We start from the raw sequence: 19,580 nt of genomic DNA, 5'->3' as shown, positions 1-19,580 counted from the left end.
GGCTGAAGGTGGGTCCTTATTCCCAGCTCCTTGCTCCCAGTTCCTTTTTCAAAGCTAGTCTTTACACAACTAGAAGTTGTTAGCAATGAATTTGATATATTAAAAGAGAATATCATCAAAAGCATATGTTTACTAATAAAAATGGAAAATAATATCACACATCAGGTATCTAGCCCTGAATAAGCAGCTGAGGTTAAACAGGTGATGGGGCAAAATCCTTTTCAGGTCACCCCGTACCACACATTTCCACCACCAGAGGATTCTTGTGAAGAAAGCTGTGTAGGGCGGTGCCCATCCCCAGGCTCAGTTTTTGTATGCCAGCCTGCCAGCCCCACAGACCTATATGTGCAATGTACGTTGCTCCAGATAAGGAGCTGAGTTTGGGCTGGACGCTGAGTGGTGTTGCAACCAGGCCACAGTTGACATAAGATGAGCTGAAGAGGCCTCTGTGGGTCATTCCAGGGAAGTTTTTTTCACACCTACTGTGAAAAACACGGATTCAATAGTATTCAAGGGGTTTTTTTTTATATATCACTGATTTAGGTGCAAGATATGTGGGGTGACAGTGCCTCTCTTCAGGGTTCAGATTACGCTCTGACTCTTGGGGGCAGTCTGCAGTGGCAGCAGCCAGAAGCCAAAAGAAGCCACTGCTACCCCCGCTGCCTGAGACACAGGGTGGGCTGGGGCTGGGCTCTCATTTCTTAGCTGTGGGCTCAGCTCCCCCTCCTCCCAGAGCTCCACCATAATTCAAACACTGCCTCTCTTCCTGGCACTGGTTAGGCCTCATCTGGAATACTGTGTGCAGTTCTGGGCTCCACATTTTAAAAAGGATGCAGAGAAGTTAGAGGATCTAGAAGCAGGCAACAAAGATAGTCAAGGGCGTGGACGGCAAATCGTATGAGGAGAGGCTAAAGGAGTTAGGCATGTTCAGCTTATAGAAAGTGTGCTTCAGGAGGAACACGATAGCAGCCTTCAAATACTTGAAGGGCTCCTGTAAGTAAGAAGGAAAGCACCTTTTCTACCTTGCTGCAGAAAGGAGGATGCAGACCAGTGGCTTGAAGTTGCAGCAAAGTAAGTTTAGATTGGATATCTGAAAAAACTTCTTCACTGTTAGAATAGTGAGGCAGTGGAATAAACTGTCTGTGGGAGCTGTGGACTCTCCATCCCTGGAGGTGTTCAAGGAGACATTGGACAGCCACTGGTTGGAGATGATCTAGGCCAGGAGTAAGCAACCCCTGGCACAGGTGCCATTTGGCATACAAAGGCATTTTGCTTGGCACACACACCTCAGGCAGACATGGAAGGGACTGGGGCTGTACTACCACAATAAGGATTGGGCCCCCTCACAGCTCCCCCACCATCCACCCCTGGCAGTCCAGCATCTTACAAGTTGAAGTTATGGGTGGTTTTGGCACTCTGCGCAGAAATCTTGCCATCCCCTGATCTAGATATAGCTATGCTCAGGTTCTCTCGAGTATTTCCCAAGTTTCTGGGCTTTGCTGGTTGCCCCCACCCCTCTATGCCCTTCTGCAACATTTGTCAGGGTTTTAAGCCTCCCCAGGGAATTGGGTGTTGGTTACACCCCAGGCTGGGGACTTTGATTGGGGTGTGCCAGTGCTCCTACTAGGACCAAAGTCCAGAGGTTCCTGACTAGAGGGTCGTGCTCCGCCACTCAAGGTCAGACTGATCGCCATATTTGGGGTTAGGGAGGAATTTTACCCCATGATCAGATTGGGATGGACTGTGGAGGGTTTCACCTTCCTCTGTAGAGGGAGCATGGCCCTGTTAAGTCTACACTGACAATATTCTATAGAAGCAGGACACTGGCTGCCATGGTTCCCCTGCTTAACTGTTGCAGGTAGGGTGTTAGGGTCTATGTTGTCTCAGGGTAAAGGGTAGTCTTATGCAGAGTTTAGACTATGGTTTGTATAGGGATGATCCTGCCTCAGGCAGGGGATTGGAGTAGATGACCTCTGGAGGACCCTTCCAGCCTACTTCTCTATGACTTTTTAAATTTGAAGTTTTAAGCATGTGTGTTTAATTCCATTATAAGAACTAGCAGTCATAAAATGAAACTAGTCAAATGAAAACCATGAGAAGGCAACTCTTTTTCTCAAAGTGACAAACTCGTTTCCCCACAGGAAACTTATAGTTTAGTCAGATTTAAACAGAGACTGGAGAAATCCTTGGAGGGAACGTGCAGCTCTTGAGCACGTCAGTTAGCAGCACCACCTCTGAATCAGATCTTAATTCTGAAAAGCTCTGAAAAGGAAAAAAATATATACGTGTATATAACTGAACATAAGTTTGCTATTTCATACACAATAAAGGGTGCATCAGTTCTCATTTCACCTGGAAAAAAGAAACATATTTGTTCCCACACTGGCCATTTAGAGAAAATTAATTATTGTATAACTGAAACATGCTGGGATTGTCATATAGTTTTCCCTCTACGGTACCACTACCTCTGGTAGTTTACCACTTGGTGGTACCACTGCTGAACCAAATATGAGTATTTAAAATTTTGTCAGAAAATATTTAATCCATAAAACCCCCAAATCCTATCTGTTTTAGGCAAGTTCATGAAATATTGCTTTGCTAAATAAACTCAATATGAACCCTAGGCTTTTCCATAAACAAACAGCAAATAAGCACATTCAATCAGAATTATTTTAGCTTTTTATTGAAAACCAGCAAAATAAAAAAGAATAAAGGCAGATTCAGAGGAGAGCACAGAGAGTGACATAAGAGTTTGCGCTGTGCTCAGAAACAGAAGGGCTGCTGATCTCTACAGTTAGGTAGACTGGCAAAAACACTCATACATACAGTGCACAGAAAACAAAGCTAGCATAACTATATAGGCCTCTAAAACCTGCATACCAGAAACATAAGGATAGATGTTAACAGTGGCTCTCATGACAGCCATAAATTCCATTATTCTTCCTGGTTATATAAATCATTGTGAAATCTTGTAGTTTTTGTGGGAGGGACACATTCGCGATTGAGTAAGATGTTAAAATATTCTGTCTAAATGATATTTACTTTATTAAAAAGGAACTCATTAGGATTAAAGCAGGGCCTATAGGAAAGCAAGCAAATGATTCATTTCCGTACACCATGAAAGTTGGCCTGGTAATTTGCAACCAGTAGCACCAAAACACCAATTAGTGGGCAGACAAAGTTTAAACTACTGTGAAACCAGTGGACAAATCCAAAAAAGATGTAGGTCCTTAAACAGGACTTAAGTAGAATTTAGGATTCTCCAATCCAACTTTTTTTTTTTTTTTTTTAAATAAAGTACCTCCGTATTTGGGCTGAAAGTTCCCTATATGCCTGCTACCCGAAAGTGTCCTGGTTTGAGCAGCTTGTAACCGAACTCCTGACTAAGTCTCACGGCAATCTAGAAATGAGAGTGGCACCTAAATCCCTTGAAGTACCTAATCCAGTGGTTCTCAACCTTTTTGGACTTGAGGCACCCTCCATGGATTCAAGGCATCCATAACTGTTGTGAACTGAGTGGCACTCAATTTCAAAAACAAAATTATATATTACGAAACATACATCCTTGCAGAGGGGCTGGGCTTTGGAGTCAAGATATTGTTCAGGCATGCAAAAGCCTGAACCTGCATTTATCTACTTGATGTGGCTGCTTATGTCCTCACACTTCAAGGCACCTTCAAAGAATCTGGCAGTGAGAATCACAAAGGACTTTTATTCAGCACAAAACATGCTTCCTTCTTTCAGAAGGAAGGTGGTAGGGATGTGTTATATAGTAGCCTTATGGTTACAACTCTCGTGCAGCTAGAAACAGGACAGTCTGGAGTTCTCAGGATTATTCCCGTTTTTCATCCAATAACTGTTTACTCAGAAGAAAACAGTCAAGGAAACAGAAACCAGAAACTAAGAACTGCCCTCTTCCGGGTCAGTGCCCTAACCATGGAGTCATTCAACCATGTTTCTTTCTGCTCACTCTTTAACTGTGCTCATGAATCTTCCTCTCTCTGCATGTAATTTGAAGGAGCTTAAGTCCCTTACTGAATCTGACCCCTAGGATCTGTTTATGTTGACAAATAGAGTATGTAGATGACTGAGGACCCAAAGTCTGTGAAGAGTTTGGCCCAAACAATTCCCTCCTATTGAAATGGGTGTTGACCCAAAGGTCCGTTTTCTGTGCCTTAAAAAATAAAGGTATAAAAATCAAGAGCTTAGTTCAGACTTTCAATCTGTTTTTATACCCATTATTCACATCATAGGGTGGTGATTTGTAGGAGAAATCAGGAGTGTAGAATCCAAATGCCCAGATCACAAGTGGATGTACCTGTCTTCCCACAAGAAGCAATTTGCAGAGTTGAAGCCCTAAATTGTGAGTATGAAAAAAGTTAAAACCCAGGAGCTGGTCTTTTCATCTCCAATTTAGGAAAGAGTAGATCATGCTTAATTGTTGTTTTCGTATCAAAGAATTGTCCACAAACAGTACACAGTGCTTCTGCAATATCAATTTAAACAGAGTATTTGAATGCAATGTGAATTTAAAATCCTGGTACAATATGGACTCTGTGATTTACAGTCCTGTCACCAATTCACTGTGGCTATAAATTGCTTGCAAAATTTATGGCAGAGAGGCAATAGAACAACAATTCTCAACCAGGATGCCACGCCACCCTGGGGTATCAGGAGATCCTTCTAAAGGTGTTGTGGAGTACAGCACAATATTAACACTTTTAGGTGTGCAAACACATGATTCACAAGATAAACCCAGAGATTTCAAACAGGAATCCATAGTGTCAAAAGCACATGGACCTGTTGCAGTCTTTTCTGCATTCTTTGCAACAGAAGACTGTCTCTATTACTTTACCGTAGTCAAAGAAGTAGTGAAAGCTAAAAGCTGGGATTTTTCCAGGGGTGCCTTAAGTCTAAAAGATTGAGAACCACTGCTGTAGGTTCATAAGTAAAACAACTGATTCCAATAAAAGGGAAAAATGATTTAGTTAAGGATACGAACAAAGTCCTGAATGCTGTCCAAAGTGTAGTGATGTGTGAAAAAACAAAGAGGTCAGTACTGGCTATAAAGTCAAGACCTTTCATATAGTTCATTCCATTTGGGGTCTTTGAAATAATCAACAAATGAAGAATTCTGCTCCGGCAAAAACTGAGTCAACTCCGCTCGCAGATCAAACACTTCTCAATACAGATCCATGGGAAAGACAGCAAACTTCAGAACGTATAAGGAGGCTGTGGTATTCAGCACCCATTTCTTTACACAAAGCAGCAAAAACACATGAGTTCAAAGGTCTGGCTTTAATGAAATTCATGATTTTTACAACAGAGTAAAACATCATTCAGGTCAGGGCCCAGTTTTTTCAACGTTAGTGCTTCTCTGTGCAAGATGCAGTGAGTTGAAACAACATTTGGTGCTACCTGTTGTATTCTCACTATCAGACCACTTCTACTGCCAGTCACAGCCCTTGCAACATCTGTGCAAATACTGACACAGCTGTAACATGAAAGGCCATTTGTACTTATGTACTGATTAAGGACTTAAAAAAATATCCTCTCCTGTTGTTCATGTTGGCAGTTCAAGACAACAAAAAAACCCTTCAACCAACTTCCTTTTCCAAATATAGCAAACAAATAGTAACAGCTCAGTCTGATTTCCTATGTCTGTAGATTCATCAACCTGAAGAGCATATGCAGAAACTGTTTTCAATCTCTCAAGCAGTTGTGTCTCCATGTCCTCTGCCATTTCTCAAATTCTTCAAGAAACAGTATTGTCCAAAACAGGTATCTTTTTAACTTTAACCGCTTGCCTGTTGCCTAACAGTACTTTACAAATATTCACTACAGCATGTATAATCAAAGATTCTCCAATCGTATGTACTTTATTGCATTTTGCAATTCTGAGTGATATCAGATATATGAGGCCTTCAGCGCACTTTCACTGTCTTTAATTAAAACACTTCCTTCTAACATCTGAAACTTTCAAGCTGCCAGTCAAAAGATTCAATCCATTTTCCATCCAAGCTGGCATGCTTTGTTTCCAAGTGTCTTTTTAATAAAGATGGCTTCATACACTCATTGGAGAGTTCTTCCAAACAAATGACAGTTTGGTTTGGATTATCTTTGGGACTCACATATGTAAAACTGAACTCCAAATAGACATTGCTGAATAAATAAATACAATAAAGTTAATAATTTTAAAATAGTAATTTTTTTTCATTCATTCTGCATACCCTCTATGACCTTTTTAAGTACCCCCTAAGGGTAACGGTACACCCAGTTGACAACCACTGATGTAGTTCAAAGAATGTCCTGTATACTAATCTTAAAGATTTGAGAAGAGAGACACTTTATATTCAGATGCTATAAAACCATGAGATATTGCTGTTTATTTACCTTCACAGCAGTTCAGGAAAGGACATGGAACTTAAAAACACCACTTGTTTTTCTCCCCCTTTTATCAGTAACATTTGCAAAACCTTATGTTTCTATCACATGGGATTTCATTTGGAGGTCCCTGGGATCTTCCATAGGAAAGATGAGAGAATGGAGTTTCTGTAACTGACTCCTACAGCTGAGCCTCCCACCTGCAAAATAGAGCCCATCTCTCCCTTCCGAAAATTAGAGAAAATTCAGAAATGTGTATGGAGGTCAGGACAGAGAATCCCAGCAAACAAAACCATGTGATCCCTCAAACTCTCTAAATCAAATTAATTCTGGACCATGAATATGAATGTATCTTTGGGCCTTTCTAGTATATTTCCTTATACCTCATAATGGAATAATATCATTATCTCTGGAAAAAGGACATAGGGAGAAAACTTGCTTTGTTAGGATACACGTGTTATTATTGTTTTTAGTGGTTCCCATTAATAAGGAACAAGCGGTTCTTTCTTTAATATGGACAGCAGTGAAATTTTATGCAGAATGTTTATGATCCAACAGAGGAAAGCACAGACCAGACTTCTAAGTATTCCAAGCTGAGTAGACCATGTGACAGGGAGAGGGGGTTAGATGGCTGCATCAGTTCTAGGAAGTAGAAACTGCACAACTTACAAAACTGCTGCCATAGTATGATTTCCCAATTATAAGACACTCTATAAACATTCCAAAACATAAATAATTAGGCTAGCTTACACAACTGGAAATGTGCCATTAGTCTGTTACAATTTGAAGATAACTGTTTTACAAGTGAAGAACAACTTTATAGATAGTGTCTGGACAGCAAAAACCACAGGTAAGGAAAATGCAGCTCCTCTGAACAATTAAGAAGGGAGTATAGTACACTTGGGGGAAAAAAACTACTTTGACAGATATAGTTTAATGTTATTTTATGTTTCTTTTCTAAAACAAATATATGGAGGCATGAAGAGTACTGATAATATGAAAGGGATGCCCTCCGCAAATGAGGGTTAAAGAGGTGGATCTTTTTTATCTAAATGTTGCATTAAAATAAGAAAAGAAATGAAAGCATGCAATCCTGGAAGATGGTAATCAGATTTAAAAATTCAAGGATACAGCCAAATGTTAAGTCCCCATGACTCCAGATATCACTACAGTTCTGTTGGTATAACAACAATCACTCTATACCAGGCTTGTCCAACATATGGCCCGCAGGCTGCCACGTGGCCTGCCAAGCCATTCTCTGGCCTGCGGCAGCACTGCCACCATGTAGTGCAGCTGCTGCCAAGCGCGGAGCCACCACCAAGCACGGAGCCACCACAGCAGAGTGCGGAGCCACCGCCGAGAGCGGAATGCAGAGCCACGGTGGCCAGGCAAGGTGGGCAGGGCCGGCCTGCCGGCCCCAGCCAGCAGCGAGGGGAGAGGAGCTGCTTACCTCTGCAGGGCTGGGCTCATCAGTGAGCCAGGTCCTGCCGCCGCTGCCCTGAGAGCTGCGCAGCGTGGGGCTGTCCCAGCCATGCCTAATTAGATGAGCTGGGGACAGGGTGCAGCTTCTTCTCTGGCTCTGCCCCTGTCCCCAGCATGTGGCCAGGGGAGCTGCGGTATGGCCCGTGCCCCGCCCGTGTACATGGTGGACGAAGGCACGAGGTAAGTTCCCACGCAGAGCTGGGGACACCTCAGCGCTGGGTCAGGGCTGCGGGGCATGCGATTGCCAGAGCCGGGCTGGGCGGGAGGCAGGAGGAGCCAGGCGCAGATATCTCTTCCATATCTCTGCAGTATATGTCTACAGTTTCTATTTAATTAACCACAATGACCATGATCAAGTTAGTGAAGAATCTCAAGGATCCTCCAGCAGCATGCAGACCCCCATCCTTAGCCATGCAGGCTACATTTGCAGAACATGAACCACTCCTTCCCACCCCCCCAGGCCTTTCCCCCTTGCACAGCACTGGGAGAGGTGGCTGCCCAGACCCATGCCCTATATACTTAACTGCTTGCAGACCCCATGTAGACTGTGGGTGACATCCTGGACCTTTGTGGGCTACATGTGGCCTGCACGTAGTTAGCTGGGCAACCCTAATGTAGTCCAACCTCCTGCACAGAAAAATTATGTCCTGTTCCTAAGCCATACCAAACATACATACTTTCTGAAAAGCACAACTTCCCTAGGCACATTTCCAGACCCATTTCATTGTCACTTCCTGTAACTTCATTGGTGTCAAAGGTTACATGACATCACTTCCTGATGTGATACCACTTCCTGTGAGGTCTTTGAATATGGCTCGCCAGCCCACTGGGTGATAAAAAGTTCGTGATCCAGCCCCACATTCAAAAAGGTTGGACACCCCGATCTATACCTTTCTCATGAGCTGGTGGGAAGGCTTTCATCCCTGTAACCTCTACATATCCGTAGCATAAATTCTGCTCATTCTGGTCTTGTATATTTGAGCACCAGCCCTAAGTTTGAAGACAAGCCCCACATAAGCCACTGCAGGATGGATGAGGCAATTCACCGGAGGAACTAGGAAGGAACAAAGTCACGAGATCTCTGTTTAGTTAGGACAGTTAGATGGTTCAGACAGGGCCCTCAAAGACATCATGGCTACCGTAGCCTACAGAAATTAGTTACTGTGATACGTAGTAGCAATTTGAAGTTAATCATTCAGCATCAGACTACCATGAAGAGTCAGTCCTGACCCTTCAAAATAGCTGTGAAAGTTTTAACATTTACAAACATAAATAAAATTCAGATTGAGACTCAGTGTACGCAAGTTGATAAAGATACATCTACTTCCAACACATCTGATTTTAACCCAGGAGATATCACTAATCTTTGCATTTATATCAGGCTCTTCACCACAGTACCCAAGCGCTTTTGGTTGGTAAAAACATTTTCTATAATATGGGTGAACTTGGTAGCCGTGTTGGTCTGAGTCAAAAAGACATACAAAAAACTAGAACTCTTGGTTCCAAAATGATACCTTTTATTAGAGCAACTGGAAAATGGAGGTGGTCTGATGGCAGGCAGGGAGGCAAAAAAGCTTCCTTGTTGTTCTGCAATGAAGTTTAAAGTCCAAAATTGGCTAAAGTTCGGCATCTTCCATGTTTCAGGGGTGTACTCTTCCAGGAAAGGAATTCTACCTGATCAACACATCAAAAAGCTACTCAACACAGCTCACAAAGACGCTGTCATGGACCCAGAGGGACAGACTTCCATCTTCAGCTCCCTCTGTGTAAAAATGAAGTTTATTTCCTACCTACGGGGACTTTTTACCATCTACACTTTTCCCAGAGCCTGACAAAGGGACTTTGATCCCAAAAGCTTGCAGAAAAGGACAGTTTTCTTGCCATTTTCCAGTTGGTCTAATAAAAAGTATCATTTTGGAACCAAGAGTTCTAGTTTTTTGTATGTCTTTTCTGTAATATAATTTTTTCACTAGAAAAGTGCCTTGTTTTAGCAGAAATCGGATTAAGTCCTGAACCAAAAAAAAAAAGATGCATTACATCCAATCTTTTTTATACTTTACTGTGTGCATGTAACACTACACCCCATATAAGCAGTAGTAACAGACAGCTTGATCTTACAAGCAGCTGGGCATTATGTCCCTCATTTAGCAATTACTAAATCCTGTGGTCAACTTCAAGCAGGTGAATAGTGCTGTTGAAGCCTTAACCTTTATAACCCCTTGCCCTGGGAAACACAAACAATTAAACACAGAGACTGCTGCTAATTCTTAAAATTATTTTGATAGATTAATTCAAATTATTCTGTGTTTAGAGCTGGCTGACTGCCCACTCATCAATAAGATGAGGTCTATGATTCAGAGGGGAGGTTAACTGGAGGTCAAGGGAAAATGCATGCCCTGTTTGCCATTAGTTTCGCTTCCAAGCTTTTTGCAATTCAGATGCTAAAAAGCTCTGTTCCTTTTGCTGGATGATAAAATGTATTCCATCAATTCCATAGATCTCACATTTAAGAGATCAGCTGATAATGTGGGTAACATGCCTAACAATGAGGATTACACAGGAATCATTCAAGCAATGTCTTTGTTGGTTTTTATGTTAGTAGACTATCTATCTACACCTTGACCATTCTCAGTTTAATGCAGGCTTCTCACCGCTAAGGCATGCTATCATCTCCACAACAAATAGCCAAAGCAAGTATTCATTAGAGAAATGATGACCTAGTCCCACTGAAGTCAAGGGGAATTTTGCCACTGACTTCAACTGGGCTTGAATTTTCTCCATAGCTTCCCAAATTCTAGAGAGTTAACTTATAACAGACCAATGGCAAAAGCTAATTCAGAAGTCTAGGCTCCTTCTGCCTAATTTACAGGGGAAAAATGAGACTGTTTGGAACCTCTGCTGAACTCAGCAGTTATCAGTTAACTGATTGCACTAGCAAGTCAATTAGCATTATAAAACATGAATTACTGTTATATGGAGGTTTGAGGTGCGACTATTTTTCTGCAAAAAATCCAGAACTCTTGGTTCAGAGATGATACCTTTTATTAGACCAACTAATCTAGCATCTTTCTTTTAATTTTTCTCTCTTCTGCATACCGTATCCTGCAGTGGCCCACAGAATGCTTTCTAATTTTTCAATATTTTTTCCCTCCAGCATACATATGAAAACAAACCCAAATGAGCCATGTTTGCTGGGATAATGCAGTCACCACATTTTGGTGCAAATGGAGAAGTGGGTGCAAAGCTAAATTCTCTAAAATACTGAAGCTAGGGTGGGAAAGAAGTCTAATCAGATTTTAGTTTCTTAAGTCATGAGACTGTTTTGCTCTGGGAAAAAAAAGAAATGAGGTACTTCTCTACATTACCCAACTGCAGTTTCCTGACAGTGTGGTTTCCTGTATGACAAATGAAAAGAAAAAAAAAGCTGAGGGCTTGTGAACATTGAAGTTGTTTTTGTATTAGTGTTCCTCGTGTACAGGATTTCTGGAACGTCATAAGGTTTTCATGAATGTAGTTCTTTAAACAACACCTCACAGTCCCCCAGGTCTTGTACCAACCTTACTAGAAATGCCTGTGGCACTTGATCAGAGAGCGCAACCGGCCGGAGTCTTCCCACAGAACTTCTCCTTTCCGCCTCAAGCACCAAAGAGTTTGCCTGGACCCTGTGGCAGAAACGATGGGTGTGCAGGACTTTTTAAGAGTTGTTGGTTGTAGCCAGGTTGGTCTAAGGACACAGGTAGGCAAGGTTCTTTGGGTAGAGGTGATAGCTTTTATTAGACCAACTAAATAATTGGACAAATTGTTCTTTGCAAGCTGTCAGACACAAACACCCTTCTTCAACCATAGAGTCTGCTGGACTCTCCCCATGCCTGAAGACAACCAGCAGCTTCTCCCTATGCCTGAAGAAGGGCATTTGTGCCCAAAAGCTTGCAAAGAACAAAATTCTCCAATTATTTAGTTGATCTAATAAAAGATATCACACGTACCCAAAGAACCAGAGCTTTAAGTGATTTGAGCACCTGTGGGAGGAGAAGCAGAGATTTCTCTTGCAAACCATCATGGGTACATCACTCCCACCACACGTGAGGGACATGCTGTCCAACTGCAAGACATGCACCGCTTTACACCAGCTCTGGCAGCTCTGGCAACACTGGGGTCAGGTCCCTTCAGCCTGGCTGGAAAGCCAGGACAAGGGCTTGTGCTTTGGAAGCCAGAAGAGTACAGCCAAACCAAGCAAGGACGGGAGAAGCATGCTGGTGGCCTTGGATTAGGATGCCTGGCACGCAGAGGGCCACAGCCCCCACCCCGAGGAAGAACACACAACCACGAGCACTCCCTACTCTGGGCACAGCAGGCGGCATGCCACAAGGCTTGGCCCCTCATGAAGGGAGGGGGAGCGGGTCGCTGCGTGGGAGCGAAGCACCCGCACTCCACTAGGGGGCGCCCGCGCCCCTGGCTCCAACTGAGAGTCACGAGAAGCAGGCTGTTACTGGCAGAGTGAGGTAACCAGGCGGCGGGCGCGCGGCGGTTGGCTGAGAACGCTGGTGCGGGTACGCTCATTGGCTGGCGAGGCGGAGAGGCGGAGCCTGCCACGCTATAAATAAGGGCCGGCGCGGCTTCTTCGATTAAACGTCGCTTCGCTACAGCTCCAGTCGAACGCTTTGGGTCTTGCTGTACACCGCCGCATCGGGTCATGCTCGGAGCCTGACTAGGCGCCCGGGACACGAATGAAGAAACAGCTGCTCCTCCTGTTCACTCACCGGGGACTTGTCAGCCGAGGGGGCCGCAAAGGGAAACGCCGCCGAAAATGGCCTCGTTCTATATCCGCGCCGCGCGTCCGGAGGACTGCCCGGATCTACTGCGCCTCATCAAGGTGTGGGCGGAGAGGCGGGGACTCGCGCGTGCGCAGTGGGAGCTGGGCATCTCCCCCCCTCCGCCCATCCTTTTTGCCTAGCGGGGAAGTCAGTTCGGAGGGAGGATTGCGCATGCGCGAGGGGGTGGAACACCGCGGTGTCCTTGCCTGGGAGCCGAACGCACCTGCGCACTAGCGCGGGCAGAAGCCGACGCTTACCTGACAGGCAAGGGAACGTTGGGGCCTCCCCTACACGTGTCAGGAAAGGCGTGGGGCTTGTGCATGTGAACAGTCTTGTGAGTGTTGACAGCTTCTCTGGTCCCTTCTAGGAACTAGCCAAGTATGAGGACATGGAAGACCAAGTCATACTGACTGAGAAAGGTAAGATGTCCACAGGCATGATCAGCAGCTCCCCTTGGTTGGCATCCCTTGCTGGTGCCTGGCACTAATGCCTGCCCCCTTTGTCCCCTTGCAGATCTCCTGGAGGATGGCTTCGGGGAACACCCGTTCTACCACTGCCTAGTGGCAGAAGTGCCCAAGGAAGCATGGATGCCAGAAGGTGAGCCTTGCTGCTGCCACCGGTCTTAACGTGAGAAACACGCAGGCCGCACGCAGCCTGGGGTAATGCTGCTGATTGTACGTAAGGCTTCCACTGTTAAAACGGGGTAAGAGGAAAAAGGTTTAAGTGTTGAGATGCAACTGTGCAGTTTGCAGTAGCTTTCTAAAGTAATCTGCCAGCCTGCTTTAATTCCATTTCATTAAATGGTTTTCTTGTTTGACCCTAATTTACCTCTTATGTAATCCTGTTGAATCACATTTTTTCTTTAATTTGTCCCCAATCTTCAGGTTACAGTCTCTAGCTTCGCCATGTACATGGCCCTTCCGTGTACATGGATGGGCGGGGAGGTAACTAAAAGATCCGTTACACAATAAAGTAGATGATCATGATATGAGGTAAGGTCTACAGGGACAAGTACTATTCCCAAACCTTTACCAAAAAAAACACGGTAGATCAGAAATCCTGTATGCACTGTCTTCCTATGAGCATGTGCGAAGCACTATGGTAAAAATGTGATTTTTCAATGTTTTAAGTTTTAGGATTGAATGGAATGATGTGGGAAGAGTTGGCTCCTCTTCCAGGCTGAGCTATGGAATTGTTGTTGGTCAAAGTAGATAATAGCTTCCTGTTGCTGAGGATAGAGAGAGACTGATGCTATCAGTGGGAGCACAGAGGAAGCAGTGTTGGAGGTGCCGTTACAGCGACTAATGGCTGTATGAGAGCACTCCAGGCTTCCCGTAGAGCAATTTTTGGAGAAATTGGAAGATGAAGTAGTGCTTTTTAGATTATATTTATTATTAGCTTTATGCTCAGATTCTAAGGAAGCAGAGTTGAGCTCACTATCACCAGATTCTGAACTGCCGTGTCAAACTTAGTCTGATTTGTATTCCAAAGCGGACATACTGATAAATCATTAGGGTATGTATGTATCTGTACCAGAAAACCTTGGTTGTTTGGTGCTTATTTTTAACTGTAACACTGGCTTTGAAGATGCAGGGTATCAGAAGGATAAGTTGTCATTTTTCGAAGGCTGATTCAGATTGCAGGAATTAGTCTTAACTGTAACTTACTGCGCTTATTGTAAACTTCCATTCCTAAACCCAACCTATGATAGTTGCAAATTTAATAGTTGCATGTTACAGAAATGGCCTAGGTATTAAGACATGCATGTAAGACTAATTTTTTTTTGAAGGCAACAAAATTAAGAAGTTTTTTACTAAAGTAATAAAACTTTTTGTTTCAGAACATTGTGTTGTGGGTTTTGCCATGTATTACTTCACTTATGACCCATGGATTGGAAAACTGCTGTATCTTGAAGACTTCTATGTGATGTCTGACTACAGAGGTATGTTCTAATCTATAGCAGTAGATTGGAAAATATATATATATATATATTTTTTTTTTAAATGGTGTGTTTAAGAAGTACACTACTGAAATATTTTGGGGTTTGTTTGTTTTTTTGCTTTTTAGGGCTTGGCATTGGTTCAGAAATTTTGAAGAAGCTGAGTCAGGTATGTTGTGGCTTTTTCATTCTTCCATTAGACCTTTTTAAAGCACCAAACAAGTAATATTGTAATCAATGCTGTTTACTGGTTGTACAGACTACTGCCCTCAAACAGTACTTGGAAATGAGGGATTTAGTGGCATTAGTAGAAACAGTTTTTATAGGATGTATTTTTCTTTTGCTAATCCTAATTCTGACAAGCACAATAGAAAGCAGACAAATCCCAGAGGATAGGATAAAGGAAACCAGCCACACTAAACAGTGGTTGCAGTGTTAAGTGTCATCCATTTCAGCTCTGATTCAAGCTGCAATTTGTTAGTCTATTAGTGGAAGGATAGCCAAGTTCATGTATACAGCAAATGAGATTTGCTCTGTCTCTTAGTCTACTCTGTAATATTTCCATAGGTTGCTGTTAAAAGTCGCTGCAGCAGTATGCACTTCCTAGTGGCAGAATGGAATGAACCTTCCATCAGGTTCTATAAGAGAAGGGGTGCCTCGGATCTGTCGACTGAGGAAGGGTGGAGACTTTTCAGAATTGACAAAGAATACTTGTTGAAAATGGCAGCTGAAGAGTGAAATTGTTCCAGCACGTGACAAATCCTATCCGCGAATTATACTTTGAATAAACTCTTGCCTTATTCTTGCTTTGTACAGTCTGTAGTGAAATAAATAGCACAGATGTTTAAGAGATTTACCAGTGCTGAGAGTAGTAAGATAATAGCTACTGTACCCCAGAGCTGACACAGCTGTAAAGTCCAGTTTCTTGGCTTGTTATCCATCTTTCACTAGTGTGGGCTTGTGATCTTTAAATATACATTGAATAAAACTTCATTCTTGTAAGTGTAATGCAAATGTGTACAGTGTACACACGGGTAGGGTTTGTTTCAACTTCATTTTATAAAAATTATAGTATTTTCATGTTGGTTTTGTGTGTGGGGGGAAAAAAAAATTTAAAAAAATAAAGTAGTTTTCTTCACTATGCTTGGCTGGTGTTACAAGAGGTTTTTAATCAGAGTTCAAAAATCGATCTTCAAAACAGAAATGCAAAACTCTGGAAGTCCAAGAGTTCTGCATTTCTTTTTGTCTCAGACCAACACAGGTACCAAATATAACCCTGATTGTCAAAACATTCCTCTATCTAAATCAGCTAGGTGCAGCCTACCATACCATTTTATTTGTGAGGCCCCTAAAAAATTTAGAAAATTAATACTCATCTGCCCCTGACTGCCTGTCATGTGGCCCTAAAGGGCTTGCCAAAACTCAGTAAGTGGCCCTCTACCTGAAATAATTGCCCACCCCGATCTAAATCCTACCTACCCCAAGAAGGACCAACTCTCCCGTCTCTATTTCTATACGATCAGACCTTCATCCTTTCAGTCCTTGTAGATCCTCCTAAGCAGTAGGGATCTGGTACAATTCAGGTGTTCCACCTACCTTAGATACATTCCCTACTTCTCTGTCACATTTGGTCTTGCAACTAACAGCTTGTAAATTGGGGATAGAGGAACACAGGTGCTCTGTTCCTCTACCCCTCAATAACTACGGTATCTGTGAGACACCCAAGTTCACTTAACTGCCCAAGAAGTATCAGCTCTAATGACTGTTAGTGTTGGGGGGGGGACTCAACATTTCATGATTAACCTCTTCATTTTGGACAAAAAAATTTCGTGCTGGGGGATTGAATATAACACATAGGCCTAGTAATTTAAGAATCACTTCTGAGGAAGGCTTGAAATGGTAATATACATTGATTTAACTAAATTTTTTTTTCACATGGTATCCAACCTCTGGACACAAATCAACAGAAGTTCATAAGGAATCTACCAGAAATCTGACAAAACATAACCCTAGTTGGTGTTAAAGTGTGTACAGATGAATTTGGACTACATCTACAGAAAGACTCAAGTGCAGAAGACCAACAGCATGATTCTCAAAATGCCTCAGTTGCTGCTTAGCTGTAGTGTCTGAAGTTCTGTTTCTGGGCGTAACCAGAAGTACATTAGCCTGAGTAGTGGTCAGCAGCTAGGTGATTGCAGATCCTGACAGTGTATAGGTGTCATCCAAACAGGATTCTTTCACCTTTATACTTCCTGGGTGATGTCAGGTGAGCATTCAGAGAATATTAAACAGATCAAGTTTCACTTAAAAACACCAGGAGGAGATTGCCCCACCCCTTAATGTAACATACAAGTATCATTCAATCTGGCTGTGGAGGGCCTCGCCCATGACTAATTACCAGTTACCCACCACACTAATTACACTGTTTCAGTGGCAGCTGAACAGCTAGTAACTTAACCTCTGTAGCATCCTTATGTCATCTGTTGTGCCACCAGAGCTAGGTCTGGATCTGGCTTGTAAGGAGCTCTATGGTCTGGATCTGGCCCAGGGGACTGAATCAGCTTGATGCCCCTGTCCTAATAAATAACTGTTTAGAGTACTCACTCTGGAAGTAGGTGAAATTCCTCTCTGCATGAGGTTATTCAAAATTATATTACCTCAAGCTAAGCTTTTGGGAGGAAGGTAATACTCAGTTCCTCCTGTTGAAAACATTACACTGTACAAATTGCTTAAATATTTAGTAAGCCAGGAAGGAAAAAAAAGGCTCGACTGAGTCTTTTGCAAAGGGCAGGTCAAATTAATATAGCTCTGCCCTAAGGCCAGTCACTGTGACCTGGCCACCCCCCACCCTTCCCCCCACGCATCACTTCGTGCCGCTTAATTCACCCTGGGCCAGCGCTTCCCAACCCTGGTGGGCTCTCTCACATCTTCATACTGCAACCACTACCAAGACTCAGCCCCCTGGTGAATGCCACTGGTTCCAGTGGCAACGCACAGTGGACAATAGCACAAAAAACAGCTGCAGTAGAGTAGTATAGACTGCTTGGGGGGGAGGAGGGGTCTCTGTTCTGGCCCACACTCGCGGCGTGCCAATCACCCCCACCACAGAAAGCCACCACATGCTGCTGCTCAAGACACAAAAGTGCTGCAACACTGAATATTGCTGTCTCTACATCCTGTGGTTTGCAGCAGCTGTACATTGGCGTTAAAGCTGTATCTAGTAAGATAGGTGAGGTCAGAAGATTAAAACTAGTGTCTGTCCTCATAAGACCAGTGTAAGGACATCTCTGTTTTCAAATTAATTCATTAGGTATTTAGGATACAACCATACAAGTGCTCCTGAACCACTCTCAGAACTGACCCCTGAACTGAAGAAAAATGGCATTGCTGCCTGATTGTTTGGAACTACAGGGAAGTTTACAGAAATGTCTCTACCCATTTTCCTTTGCCAGTATTCACAATCACATTTTCTTGCTACAACACAAAGATTCCCTTCGCTACACAGCAGAAAATGAATCAAGCAGCATATTCTTTGGCTGAGTATAATAATTTCAAACAAACAGCTGAAAGCAAATAACTTTCAGATGTGTGATTATGCCTGCCATCTCATTAGTTAGAGGTTGCTCAAAAATACCCAAACAGCTGAAAAGTTGTCACAGAATTCTAAGCAGCAAATATTCAGAGAGGGTTATCTCAGCGGAGGAGCTGCTCTGCAGTAAAAACAAATTAAGGTCAATACAGAGAGGCCTCTTCTTGTATGATTTTCATACGGCTTGTGGAATCAGCTCAGGAGACAAACAAATTGAAAACATAACAGTAACCAAAGTCATGATTAAGGATTTTCAACTTGCTACGCTTATGCATAAACGTTACATTGACTGACCAAAGCATAAGGAAAAAAAGTCATTTCATTACTAGGGTCACTTGACATTAGGAATTTGTACCAATATAATTGATGCAGTACAACCCTAGGCTTAGGGTATAGTTATATTTATATAAAGGTGCTTTGTACTAACATATCTTAATCCTCTTCCTGTACATCCATAAAAAAATACCAATGTCACTGTGTACACACTGGAACTTGCACTAGTATGACAGTATCAGTGAAATGTCACCATACTCCTAAGCAGTATATAAGTTTTATTCAGTGATTACTCTTTGCATAACAAACATGCAAAGGCTATTTCCAGGTTGACAGTTCCTTTGGTACAACAGTTCTTTTCCTCTCTATTTAAAGAGAAGAACCCTATTCTTGTACTGCAATTATTTTCTTTATAAAAATGAAGCAGCACTTTGGAAACACATAGATCCTTTAAAGATAGCCACAACTTTACTAAATAACTTACATAGGCACTAGTAGATGTAGGTTGAAAAAAAATTTTAGACACCGAACACACGTACAAAACAAATAAACAACCATTGTAAAAGCAATAATGCTCAGTGAAGTACCCATCTCAGTGTGTGTGTTGTGCCTGCAGGTGGTAACTGATCTAAAGCAGACATTTTGCAAGAGGAAATAAATATTCAGGTCTACTAAACAGGTGTTTGTTTGGTCTGAGATTTTCAAAAGAAGCTGAAGGCTGCCAGGGACCTAAATAGCATTGCACAGTGTTACCACAGCCCCACAAGAAAGTATAAAAGTGTCAAAAAACTACCACTCAACTCTGCAAACTAAAGTATGACACACACATACTTTTATACTGCTTCTTCTCATGCTACCCTCTTTATCTGCCTTGTTAAAGGTAACCTGGAAAGGGGTTGCATGTCTTTCATGAGCTTTTTCCATCATATACGAAAAAGCCCCCAGATATGGTTTTTTTTTCTTTACTTGCCTTTATCTGACCTGTCTATCAACCCTGCCTCCTTTTTTCAGGGAGGGGGACAGTCTCCAGAAAGCACACCAAAATACTGGGGTAGAACCTTTTTGACCCCAACTGAAAAGCCTGGGCTTAAACAAGTGT

The 19,580-nt window shown here is 42.8% G+C and overlaps 1 protein-coding gene across 2 annotated transcripts; it reads left to right on the top strand.

Moving 5' to 3' along the window:
* Positions 1–12,483: 12,483 nt before the first annotated feature.
* SAT1 (spermidine/spermine N1-acetyltransferase 1) lies at positions 12,484–15,762 on the top strand. Of its 2 annotated transcripts, none has more exons than XM_090062214.1 (6): positions 12,484–12,739; positions 13,048–13,099; positions 13,194–13,277; positions 14,521–14,622; positions 14,748–14,788; positions 15,187–15,762. In XM_090062214.1, exons 1-6 carry the CDS (start codon positions 12,674–12,676, stop codon positions 15,355–15,357), a joined length of 516 nt encoding a protein of 171 aa, XP_089918340.1. In that variant the 5' UTR covers positions 12,484–12,673; the 3' UTR covers positions 15,358–15,762. The 2 variants fall into 2 exon arrangements, with proteins under 2 accessions (XP_089918340.1, XP_089918344.1); XM_090062218.1 differs by lacking the exon at positions 12,484–12,739 and adding an exon at positions 12,788–12,944.
* Positions 15,763–19,580: the final 3,818 nt, after the last annotated feature.

The sequence above is a fragment of the Crocodylus siamensis genome, chromosome 1 (genome assembly GCF_052110815.1).
Source record: "Crocodylus siamensis isolate JL-2025a chromosome 1, ASM5211081v1, whole genome shotgun sequence".
NCBI classification, from domain to species: Eukaryota; Metazoa; Chordata; order Crocodylia; family Crocodylidae; genus Crocodylus; species Crocodylus siamensis.
The sequence above is the reverse complement of the archived record's forward strand: the minus strand, read 5'-3'. Positions and strand labels throughout refer to the sequence as shown.

Coding starts and splice junctions, on each gene's coding strand:
- SAT1 (XM_090062214.1), top strand. CDS start 12,674: ATGGCCTCGTTCTATATCCGCGCCGCGCGTCCGGAGGACTGCCCGGAT. Junction 13,100..13,193: donor AGTCATACTGACTGAGAAAG/GTAAGATGTCCA, acceptor GTCCCCTTGCAG/ATCTCCTGGAGGATGGCTTC. Junction 13,278..14,520: donor GGAAGCATGGATGCCAGAAG/GTGAGCCTTGCT, acceptor TTTTTGTTTCAG/AACATTGTGTTGTGGGTTTT.